At 40.4% G+C, this 12,558-nt stretch overlaps 1 protein-coding gene across 9 annotated transcripts in view; it reads left to right on the top strand.

The window, feature by feature from the left end:
- iqsec1b (IQ motif and Sec7 domain ArfGEF 1b) overlaps positions 1–12,558 on the top strand; it is a gene marked incomplete at its 5' end in the record, with an annotated part of 239,537 nt that overhangs the window by 103,049 nt on the left and 123,930 nt on the right. For 2 of the 9 annotated variants that reach the window (XM_082533545.1, XM_082533535.1), the window contains one exon: positions 2,162–2,293. The exons of 4 other annotated variants lie outside the window; for them this stretch is intronic. Coding sequence is in view for 1 of the 5 variants with exons in the window: in XM_082533543.1 (XP_082389669.1) it covers positions 4,766–4,785 (20 nt within the window). Of the gene's footprint in view, positions 1–1,746; positions 1,765–2,161; positions 2,294–4,765; positions 4,786–9,824; positions 9,914–12,558 lie in introns of those variants that run through there. 3 more of the 9 variants (XM_082533546.1, XM_082533536.1, XM_082533543.1) reach the window with 3 other exon arrangements.

Below are 12,558 nucleotides of genomic sequence, written 5' to 3'. Positions count from 1 at the left end.
ATTTATAAATAACCACAATGCCTGTCACTGGAGCTGTGGGAATATTTATAGATTTCTGTGAATGTTCTGTCCCAGTTACATTCATCTGAACGCAAGCGGGCGTCGGTAGAAATACATTCTCTGGTGTTTGCTGAACACACATTTAGTGCGGTTAAATTACCTTGTGTCTGTTTTGCTGTTAGTCCCCGTGAGTTATAACACTATTTTCTATTCTGAGCAATGTGAGAATAACACTTAGATAACTTTAAATGGCCAGAAGTACTATTCTGCCTGTAATACCCTTCCATTAGTGAACTGCGTTTTTAAAAATAAAAAGATTGAGTTTGAAGGACTCATCTACATAACATATTATTTTTAGAGTACTATGAGACATTACATTACATACAGACATTATATTTCTTTTATTTACCTTAATAAACTGGGTTTCTCCTTTTTGCCTTACCTGAAGTTAAGTGAGCTTTGATATCACTTTTGACTAAATTCAAGTTCTTAAAGTTAGTATTTGCCAAATCAACTGTTTGGATCTCTACCTGCAGCTTGTGGCCATAGGTGAGGATGGGAACACAGACCAACCAGTATACAACAGCTTTACAATCCACTCTGCCAATTCCTACTCTTCTCTTCTCCCACTTCCAAACAACAGATACATGAACTTCTTCACTTGAAGCAATTACTGATTCCCAACCTAGAGTCGGCCGTCTGTCTTTCTCCAGCTGAGAAAGCGGCTTCATTGTTGGACATGTTAATCATCATAAGTTCCTCAGTTGTTTCCCTGTTGTGCTACACAATGAGTGATATGTAATAATTGACTTATCGCATTACTGGAGTAACCCAGCACTGCTCACAATGTGAGTTATATCACATTATGGGAATTGCAGTGTTTCTGGGCTGAAGTTATTTTAGAGACTGAGAGAATAACTCTTCATCGGCTGCTTTGATTTTAACTATTCTTTTAAACTCTGTCTCTTGCAAGTGTCTCAGCTTTGTCCCAGCGTAATACTAAATTCCTTTAGTTCCCCTCAAAGTTGTGTGTAGTGTGGTGATATTGTACAACATGTTCATCCCCAAAGAATACTGCAGCTTAGTGCAAATCGAATGCACCTTCAGCACAAGCAGCACCCCATTCTTTAAGCATTCTTCCTTCAACAGCAGGAGAGAGTTTCATGTTTTCCAGCCTACGAAGGTTTCAGTGTCCACTAAAGAAATAATTCTTCCCACTAAGACACAGAGAGATAGCAAGCATTAAATTGTCCAGGCCTAAATCAATCAATTCTTTACAAATTTCAAGTTGCTGATTTTTTTTTTTACAAACAATATCTATTAAAGTATCCATAATGTCACATCATGTTTTTCACAATCAGCAGTTGAGAGAAGAGGCATAGAGGCATACTTTGCTTATTGGGTATTAAACCAAGTTACTAACACGAGCCACAACCCAGCCTCATCCAGTTCAGACGTCTGTCGAAAACCTCCCAGCATGGACGAAGGGAAAAAAAGGAACTTGGGTTTCAGTATTCCAGTGTCAGGGGTTGCAGTGTGGATGAGAGAAGGAGGACCCAAACGCTGGACTCACAGGTAGGTGAAGGTTGGTGTTTATGGTAGACGGAGTGAACGAACAGAACAGAAGCAGGAAATGGCTGAATGACTGACTGACTGACGGAACTGAACATAGGACATCCTAACAGCGACAATGACACGACAGTGAACTGGTAAAACTGAGGAACTTAAATACACAGACTGGACGATGACAACAATTGGCAACAGGTGAGTACACGGCTGAAGATAATGAAACAGGAAATGGAACATGTAGGAAATAAACTGTGAAGAACAGAAAACACTGGGTCAACAACCCAGGAACCCTGACATCCAGCAGTATGCAAAGAGCCACAGAATCACTTTGAGGACTGCTTCTTCTCGTTAGTCAATATTTCTGGATCCAGGGGTGGCTATATAGCTTAGGAGTTAGAGTACATCATCTGCTAATGGGAAAGTTAGTGGTTTGATCCCTGGCTGCTCAGTCTGCTAGTGATGGGTCGTTCGCGAACGAAATGGCTCTTAGAGCCGACTCTTTGACGTGAACGACGCGAGCCGGCTCCTTATCGCGAGCCGTCACGTGGGTTTTTTTTTTTTTCTTTCTCTCAGCCTCTCTCTCGCACTTTTTTTCCGCTTCACTCCGCACGCGAGCCTTGTGCTTTACGCTGGGCAGAGGGGGGAGGGGCGGTAGTTACACTCAGTAGCACAGGAACAGAGCCAGAGAGAGAGAAAGAGAGGCAGGGACAACAACATTAGAAAGGTATAGTAATCATCCACAACTATTTTCGGTTGCAGATGATAAAGGATTGAGAAAGTTTATTCATGCAGGTCCATATGACAGAGAATATGCATGTTCTTTTTGTTTTCATATTATAATTTATATTTAATTGTGTTGTGGTTTGCAGTGTTTTGTGTTCTTTTCACTTTAAATTTGTGAAAGGAAAAAGCTGAAAATTTAAATAGTTAAAACTTGAAATGTGAATAGTTGATTTTTGTATTATATGATTTATTTATTACATTTTATGTGGAGTGAATAAATAAAAGTATATTTACGGTGGCCCCTAGAGACAAAGCACATACAAACTTCAAATCACGTACGAACTCTGAAGCATGTACAAACTCCAAAACACGTACAAACTCCAAAACACGTAAAAACTCCAAAAACACGTAAAAACACGTACAAACTCCGAAGCACGTAAAAACTCAGAAGCATATAAAAACTCAGAAGCACATAAAAACTCAAAACACGTACAAAAGACAACAGAAGTGCTCCAGGATGCTGGGCGCAGTGTTGAGCCTTTGTTATCTTGTGGCTACACAAGCCAGCAAGTACCAACGACCGGATTTGGTGTGTGGTAATAACAGGTAAATGAACTTTTTTTAAAATTATTTGAATATATATATGAGTGCCTGTGTATAAATATACAAACAATACACACATGCTTTCAATTGTGTAATTTAAGTGATCTAGTAGCTCTGCTTTGGAAGTTCAGTTCATGCTAGAAATGTGTTTTGGAGTTTGTACGTGTTTTGTCTCTAGGGGCCACCGCATATATTTATATATAAACATATATAAATAAAACCACTTGTTTTTACGTTAGTAATTCCTTTTGTGCATAATTTTATATTATTGTTAATAATAAATTAATTAAAGCAACAAAACAACCTGAAGAGCCGGTTGGGAGCCGAAAGAGCCGGCTCTTTTTAGTGAGCCGAACCGAAAGAGCCGGATCTCTAAAAAGAGCCGGAAATCCCATCACTACAGTCTGCATGCCAAAGTTGCTCTCTGATGCATTTATCAGTGAACAACTTGAGATGTGAGTAAATGTTTAATGGAAACCACTTCAGTGTAGTAAAAAGTGCTTCTGTGGATGAGGCATGTTGTAGGAAGCACTTTGAGAATAATTTTTTTTCCTTTTACAGTTTCAAAACGAAATCATCTACCGGTTTCCCTAACATGCCCTCAGCAATGAGATCTATACCACATTCAGATGAAATACCACCTCTCGTTTTTACTGGCTAACTTAATGAGAGAGAAGAGTCTGATGATAGTACTGTTTGTCTATAGATACATAACATTCTAGTGATGAGGACTTTGAAGCTCCATCTTCTAGCTGCCCATCTGTCCCCGAGTTATTCACCCAACCAGAGTTAAATGACAGTACGAGATTTGGATCTGCCAAAGGAACCAGCTGAGTTGCTTGGGTCTAGGCTCAGTGAGGAAAAACCTCCTGGCTCCAGAAACCAAATGTTTCTCTTTATAGGCACGGTCTTATTCTATTGTATGAAATGGATGACGACTTTGTCAAGGTTTTTTGAGTAAATAGCACTTTTAAACCCAAAGCATTTTATACAACATTCTCCCATGTTTTCTACATCAAAGATCTTTTAGTGAAACATTCACACTCTAATGAACACATCAGAGAGCAACTTGGAGTTACTATCTTGCCCTAGGATAGGAGCAGCCAGGGATCAAACCACCAACCAAATTAGCTAATGACCTTCTCTACCTACTGAGCTACAGTCATCCCAGTATGCAAACTGTTATTTGCATCTGAATGTGACTGACCGCTTTTATTGGTGTTTTTGAACATTTAATCAGTGTTGGGGAGTAACGGAATACATGTACCAGCGTTACGTATTTAAAATACAAAATATGAGTAACTGTATTCTGTTACAGTTACAGTTTAAAAGGGTTATTTCAGAATACAGTTACTTTGTTGAAATAAATGGATTACACAGCGGTCTTTTCCTGTCTCATATGTTAGGCTATGCCATCTCTATTGGTAATTGGTAATCCTACGCCGGTGGAAACCCAAACAAAACACGCATTAAGAGGCTCTAATGCCTGTGTCTCAATCTCGCTGCCCATGTCACCTCCACTTGCGGCCCGCAAGTTGACGTGAAGAAATATTTTTAAAAATTATTATTCAAAAAATTATTTAATATGAAGGGAATAGGCAGAGTGTTACAGGCATAGCCCTAAAGAATGTAGCCCAGGGGTGGGCAATCTCTTTCCACGAGGGCCGGTGTCCGAGCAGGTTTTAGATGTGTCCTCGAACCAACATAGCTGATTTAAATGGCTAAATTAGCTCAACATGTCCTGAAGTTCTCCAGAGGCCTGGTAACGAACTAATCATGTGATTCAGGTGTGTTGACCCAAGGTGAGATCTAAAACCTGCAGGGACACCGGCCCTCGTGGACTGAGATTGCCCACCCCTGATGTAGCCTCATGGGCAGTTTAGCCCAGTTGTAAGTAAGCTATTAAGACTCAACTGTACACTGTGTTCGTGTTTTCCTCTAAAACAATAAGTTCCGTTGGAGCAGCCTTTCAACGCCTCTCTGTCTCTCACTAGCAAAGTTGACCCAGGCAACAAAGTAAAGCTAGTTTTCGGCTACGAGCCCGACACGAACCCGACGTATTAGCTAGAGGTCCCTTTACTAGGGTTCGGAGCTGCGGACCTGTTTTATATACGCACAGAATAGTTTTCTATACGAGATCGCCGCAAAAAGTGCAGCCTTACCTAATGTCCACCTACCGTTACTCATTTATATTAAGATTTAAAAATCTAGTTGGTGTTGGTATTGCGAGTAACCAGTAATAGAAATAAATCACACAGCAATAGTACCTTCATGTAATTGTAAAAAAAATATATTAAGTAATCCAGAGTATTCAGAATACGCTACTCTCATTGAGTAACGTAACGGAATATGTTACAAACTACATTTTGGGGCATGTATTCTGTAATCTGTAGTGGAATACATTTTAAAAGTAACCTTCCCAACACTGCATTTAATTAGGTATTATCAAGGATCTTCTGGAAAACAACAGAAAGTTTTGCAACAACCCAATTTTTCCAGTTTTCTATTGAAAATTACACAGTTTACTGTCTCATTGCACTCTAAAATGAAAGCATAGTACAAATAAACAAGTGGAGATAAAAAAAAACAAACAAATCATGGAATCAATCTATAGACCAAAATGTATTCTAAACGTTTTGGCAGATATATGGCAGTTATAACAGCTGAACACACCTGCGGCATTCTTTCTACAATAGAAATCAAATATTCTTCAGAAAGTTCTTCCCATATCTGTAGCAGAAGTTCCCATAAATGTGGCACTTGTAGGTTTGCTTTCACTCTTCTGTCCAGTTCGTCCCAAACCAGCTCGATGCCGTTTAAGTCTGGAGACTGTGCTGCCACTCCATGTTTTAAAGCTCACCATCCTGTTCTCTTTTCCTGAGGTAGTTCTGGCATAGCATGGACTTATGTTTTGGTCCTTATTTTGCTGTAGGATGAACCTCTGACCAACTAGGCACTTACCAGAGGGTACTGCATGGTGCTGCAGAATGCTGTGGTAGCTGTTTTTGTTCAGAGTGCCTCACTCTGCACAAGTCACCGACCCGAGATCCAGCAAAACAGACCCAGATTATCACACTTCCTCCTCCATGTTTGACAGTTGATGCCACACACTCTGGAACCATTCTTCCACCTACTCGACGGTGTACAAAGATTCTGCGTGATGAAATTTTGATTCATCTTTGCATAATACCTTCTTCCAGTCTTCCAGTCACTGTACTCCGGTGTTTCATGGCCCAGACAAGTCTCTTTGTCTTACTCTGACGTCTGGCTTTCTTGCTCCAACTCATCCTGTCAAACCTGCAGCTCAAAGTCTTCTCTTCACAGTTGAAACTTAGACTTGCTTATTATGACCACTATTAAGCTGTGCTTGAAGCTGTTGTCCTGTCACCTATCACGCAAGCTGTTAACTCTCAGAAACCTGTCCTCTGATTCAGTTGTGGCTTTGGGTCTGCCAGATCTTCCTGTCAGAGCTTGTTTCTGAATGCCTTTTGATGGTGAAGGAAACTGTACTCACTGACACCTTGACTTTCTTTGCAATTTCTCTGTAGGAAAGACCTACATTTTTAAGTATTATGATGGTCCGTGTCTCTTCCATTGTTAATTGCCTTTTTCTCACCATTTTTGTAGCAACACACTACATTCTGCAGTACAGTACTGTTCAACTGATGCTCACGAGGGTATGGTACCACAGTGTGTTCCAACACTGCTTTTATGCAGACAGAGGAGGTTGTAAGTAATCCAGAAACGTTGGAACACTTGTAGGAATTAGTGCATAGTGCAGAACAGTTTTAAAATTTTAACCCATTGTGTGTTTCCTTTAAAAGGCCCTTTTGTATAATTCTGAAATGTACATTATTTTTCAGTTTTGGGTAACCTTACTTTTTTTTTCTCACCACTTACGTTTGTACCATTAGAGCTGTTCATTGGACTTGAATGGTTTCAGCTGCAATCAATAACTGGAAAAATTGGGGCGTTCTAAAACTTTTGCCCGGTAGTGTGTTGCAATATATTATTGTGAGGTTAGCATATTGCTATAATTGATCTCTGGCAGAATAAAACGGGAGCCATATGTGTTACAGCTATACCATCATTATCTGCTCAGAAACAATGGGAAAGCAGGGAAAAGGCTGCTTATTCCCTCTCTCAAGGTAAAAGAAAGTAATAATCTTCAATTTCCATTAATGGATTTTTTAGTATAATTATTGTTTTGGTTTATTGCTTGTACCTTTCCCTTTCCTCCTCTTCTAAAAGAACTGCAATCTGCAACCTCTGTTGGTTCTACCTGGTGTACAACATACTAGAGTGAACTACAGCAATCTTTCCCCTGGGCTCAAGTCGCCACTTATATGGGGGGTAGGCAGGAGAGAAGGAGCAATAATTCATCACTGCTAAAGGCTGCGTAATGGGGCCGCATCAGTGGCTGGGCTATCACAGACCTGCCGCCTCAAAAAGGCAGTTAATTAACTTTCCATCAGCTGTGAGAGGATGCATGAGTGTGTGTGAGTGCTGGTGAGAGGCCTGGATGCAGCTTGTGGAGTGTGAATATGTGAGGTCCAATCCTCAGCCCTGCTCGGAGGTTGCGCTCACTTGCAGGAACCACCCTTAAAGTTTCTTTAGGACATGCTGCCGCTCTTTTAGTTTGGAGGTCGATTCTTGCCCATAAATACTTTAAATAATAGTTGTTTCATTGAGTCTTCTTTTGAGATCCTTCTTTATAGTACAGCATTTAAGTGATTCTTATTAAAAAAAACCTCAGACATGTGCTGCTCAATTTTATTTGGTACTTAGATGGAAGATTTATAGTTTATGACGCTGGTGTACAAGACCAAGCTGAAGCTGTTTATAATGCTTGCTTTGAGCTGATCTCACAACCTTTCAAAGAAAGCCAGTAGCCGGTGTTTGCTGTGGAGTTGCTGTTGGATCTATTTTTCCTCTCTCATGTGTTGAACTTACTTGCAATACATTAGCTTCAGATAGCACCCTTGCATTTTGCACTTTGTCATGTTTCAGACAAGAATTTAAAGTGTTTAGGTTTTTCATTGTAATTTTATCAGCTGTTTTAAAGCTGCTGTTTCAGGTGTTCAAAGTGCATAGTTTAAAAACTAAAGACTTTGCACATCTGGATTTCTACTATTATTCCCGGGGAGCAGCTGTTGGTTCATGATGACCTCTTTGGTGACTCAGTCTAACCAAACCAAAAAAGAAAACACAGGGAAGGTTCTGATGGTTGAAAACGTCTTACATTATTCGATATTGATGCGACTGTACTTGCTTGCAAGAACTCTCAAAACAACTCAGAATAAAGAGTTGCATTGTTGAAACGTTAATAAGTAACAATCACACCTTTCTATAATGATTTAACATGGGATGTAGTCAAAAGTTCCATACAAATTCAATAAAATAAAAAATCTAATAAAATCAACACCTTACACTTTATTTTTCAATCTAATGTTGTCACATAACTGAAATGTGAAAACTCTAATTTAATGGAATCTGGTCAAATTTACTTGATTAAGTTTCCTTAAAGAGCAACCTTTGATTTTATATATTCCTGTTCCATTTTACTCAAAATTATTGCCTCATTTTTCAAAGAATCATATGTTGAGTGTATACAACTTAAACTTGGCTGATCTCGTGTTCAAGATTATCGTCTAGAGACTTTCCAGCACATCTGTTATTCTTAATCACTCCCATTCTGACCACTTACTGTGCAATCTGTGATTTTACCACATACCTCATCGTGGGCTGATGACTACTGATGGATTTGGAAAACACCAGTTGTCAAATAAACAATACAATCAATATTTTAGTCTTTTGCAATAACCTTCACAGCTGAATGTCTGTTTAATAAATACTCCTATGTTTCCTTTCTTTTGTTTTTTTGCATGCACCACAGCAGTGTAGTAATGCATAATATCACTACAGACGCTCACTGAAGTGTTCCATAGTTCAGAGATTCACACGCTCCAAATGAAGAGCTCGTTCGATGACAGCCATCACTCCAACTTCACAAGCGCGCTCAGAGGAGATGAAAGTGTGTGGCGAGATTATGCTTTACTTTACACTGAAATGACCCTCCTGTCTGTATAGATATGTGCAGAATAGATTCAGTCCCTTTCACTTCATCACTGTGATCATCTTTTTCGGTCAGGCCCAATAACTACCTCCCGCCTCTACTTCTTTTTCCCCTCTCTCTCGATCTCTAAGAGCAATCAATTGTGAATTGGGCTCTGCCGGTAGGTTTTCTGCTCTCCTCTCGGGAGTTCTTACCATTGAAATAGACTCTTTGGACCGAGGTTCGGCACTGCTGAGAGGGTGTTTTCAGAGTGAGCGTGCTTCTGGCCAGCAGTAACAGCGACATTGATCCCTCTGCTTTCTCTTCGTTAGCCTCAACCAGATGACATAAAAACTTCTCCACATCAAAAGAGCTGCATGAAATCAGACACCACAATGTGGCACTTGCTGGACTTTTAACAAACAGCCAACTGGTGTCACAGACACAATATGTTCACCTCCCACGCAGAAGCAGTTGTTTCCCAGAGAAACGATCTGGTAGTTTCCTCCTGTTTAATTCATCAGTGTGCACATTTTTAGTTCAAAAACTGTTAGCCTGGTGAGAAGGTAATGTATCAGAAAACTTTACTTTTTCCTCCTTTTTTCTTATTTTGTTGTTGTTGTTTTTTTTTCTTATTTAGTCAAGTGTGAGCCTTTTTAAAAAACTCCTACTGATTAATGGTGTGCAGAAGCGATGAGAATATGAGATTTTACATATTTCTACATTTTCTGACTGTTTTCCTTTTTTTCCTCTTTCTGTGCTCACAACAGGAGAGGCGGTGCCTGCATGACTGCACTGATTGATTGTTTCCCTGTTGTAATTGATCTGCTGTTAGTTATGCATCATTGTGTTTTTATTGGCAAATATTTTTCAGGAAGCACCTCTACGTGTGTGTCGGTGTGTTTGTGGAGAACGATACCCCACGGTCCAGGATTTTTCCATTTCTCCGGCTTTCCTGAAATGGTTTGTAATTTGAGATTAGGGGCCATCTGGGAGGGAAGAGGGTGAAATGTAATCCGAGCGCATTCACTTACTCAGTTTCAGCCCAGCTTTTGTAACAGAGCAGCATATTGGATTTTTCTGCAGGCGTGTTGGTGTGTTATTTTCTGTGAGTGAGAGAGCGAGTGCGGTCAGCATCGATAACGGCCGCAACATGTAAAATTTATAATGTCCAGCAGCACCCAATGAACCAGTGGTCAGCTTGATATACTAGCACAAGTCCCGTCTAATGCCTCCTTTCTTCGCTCTGACTCCACTGAACCACAAAGCAATACAGTTGCACTGATTAGAAGCTTTGTTCTCCTTTATAGTGGTCATTAGCTGCATCCCTGCCAGCTCTTCCTATGAGAGCTATTGGCTGCGCTTCAAGTGATGCCAAACTCTTGCAAGTTTTGAAATTAATGAATGTGAATGAGGGTGTTACTGTAAAATCTGTCAGCTCTTCTACAAACATAAATAACAAAGCGAGGATAATTGCTTCCATGGTGGCACCTACATTGTAAGTGACAACAGGTGCCAGCATCAGCTTCAATTTAAGACGTTCATTACAGTGTGACATGTCACGTTTCAGCATCAACAAATCATTACCGTGTTAGTGGGACTCATTAGTTCAATTATTGAAAACAAGAAAGCTTTTGTGTCTCTGTAAAGCCAGGTTTTACTTGTTTTTTCCTATTGTCAAAGTGTCAAACCTTTTTTTTATCTCTTCATTAGCTCATCCACCTAGTTATTAGTAATGACTGAATCATATTAATTAACTTTACCAATGGCCAAAGAGGAAAATGGTTTGAGTACCCAAACACAGGGATTCCACAGTAGGTCGTCAGGTTAGCGCTGTAAAGGGATTGTTGATGTGATTTGACGCTATAACATTTAAGTCAATTGAACTGAAATAGCTAAGACTAATCATTAAACATTGAAAATTAACTCTACAGTTATGCTATCAGCCCTGGTAGGCATTGGCATTCACCTTGTGGCTCTTTATGTGTTTGCTTTGGTTTTGTTCCACATATACAGGAAGGACCTCACATGACAAAAGCTTTACACTCTTGAAATTAACTTACAGAGTTCGTGTTTGTTTCAGTTAACTTTGATAAATATGTTAAGTTGGCAGTGTGACTCCATTCAGTCATAGCATAGTGCAGTCATAATATTAACACATTTCTTGAACTGACCTCTGACGGGCCTGGCTGGGCGACGGTGGGGCTCAAAGGCTGGGTAGCAGAGGCCATAAGCCCCAGAGTGAAGTCTAGCAGGGCTGAAGCCAGATGGCCAGAGGTGACTGAAGTCACTGGCTGACACCCCGATCCCGCCCCCAGCGGCCTTACGTCTTAACGTGGAAGGCAGACGAGGAGAGTTGGGTGCTGGGCTGGCTAGAAAGGAAAATTATGGTAAACTTCTCATTGGTAATTATGGACAATACAAGATCTATCAGCAACCTTTTTAGACTTTAGATAATTCACATGAAACCAGCTGCTCCCTTATTTGCAACGGGGTCACCACAGCCAATGGATTACATACTTGAATTGGCACAGGATTTTCTGCAAGATGTCCTTCTTGGTGCATACTTCCCTGGAATTTATGCCTCCTCCTGGTCTTGGAATGGCAATGTTTTTGGTATTTTAGGTGAATGTGTTAAAACTACACTGCGGAGCCACTACACTGGGTTCTGTAAGAACTGAAGGGGTGACATGACCACCTCCTGGAGTGTCATGTGCGAGTGTGTGGTTTGCAGTTAGCGGATCCAGATTGCAGACTCAGAGGTAGATTCAAAACAAGAGAAATAAACAGCCTAAACTGGAATCTAGAACTTACATGACTGAGTAAACAGGGCACACACACACAAGGAGGGAATGACAGCGACATGACGAGGAACAGAGACAAACTGAGGATCCAACCAACAAAACAGGGGAAGCGAAAACTAAACATAACGCACGCAAGACTGTCACAATAAAACAGGAAACAGACAGAGACCAGCCACAGGAAAACATGGGAAACACACACTGAACTCAATGACTAAATACAGGGAATGAAGGAAGGCGACAGAGACAAGACTAGAAAGAAACAGAACGAGGGTGAGAGACGGAGGAACAGAGAGAGAGGAACACAGAGAGAACAGCGGAAAGCTAACATTCACTGCAACAAGGTTTAACTGCCCGCCTGTAGATGCACTTGGGGAAAAAATGACAAGACTTTGGAGCATGCTCAGTGGAAAAAGTGTCCAATGCTGAGAATAAAGCTGGTTTCTTAATTTAGAAGCAGCAACCTCCCTTGTGTAAGTGGTTTTAATTTGAAGAAAAACAGCACGTATCCTCTTTAGCAAATGAAATTGTGGCCTAATTCAGGTAGTTTATATATAAACTCAAGACCACAGCAATTAGCTATTGATTGCCTTAATGGTGTTTTCAAGTGATTTTTGAGTGTGTGTGTGTGTGTGTGTGTGGTGTGTGTGTGTGTGGTGTGTGTGTGTGTGTGTGTGTGTGTGTGTGTGTGCGCGCGCGCCATGGACCAGGCAATATGTGTTTCAAGATACTCAATTTGATCACAAAGACCACAGGGTATTTCAGTCTGTACTGAACACACACATTATTTGATTGAGAAAGTTTCTG

Source organism: Aulonocara stuartgranti, assembly GCF_965226115.1.
Source record: "Aulonocara stuartgranti genome assembly, chromosome: 5".
In the NCBI taxonomy this organism is placed as follows: domain Eukaryota; kingdom Metazoa; phylum Chordata; class Actinopteri; order Cichliformes; family Cichlidae; genus Aulonocara; species Aulonocara stuartgranti.
This window is presented reverse-complemented; position numbering and strand designations above follow the sequence as displayed.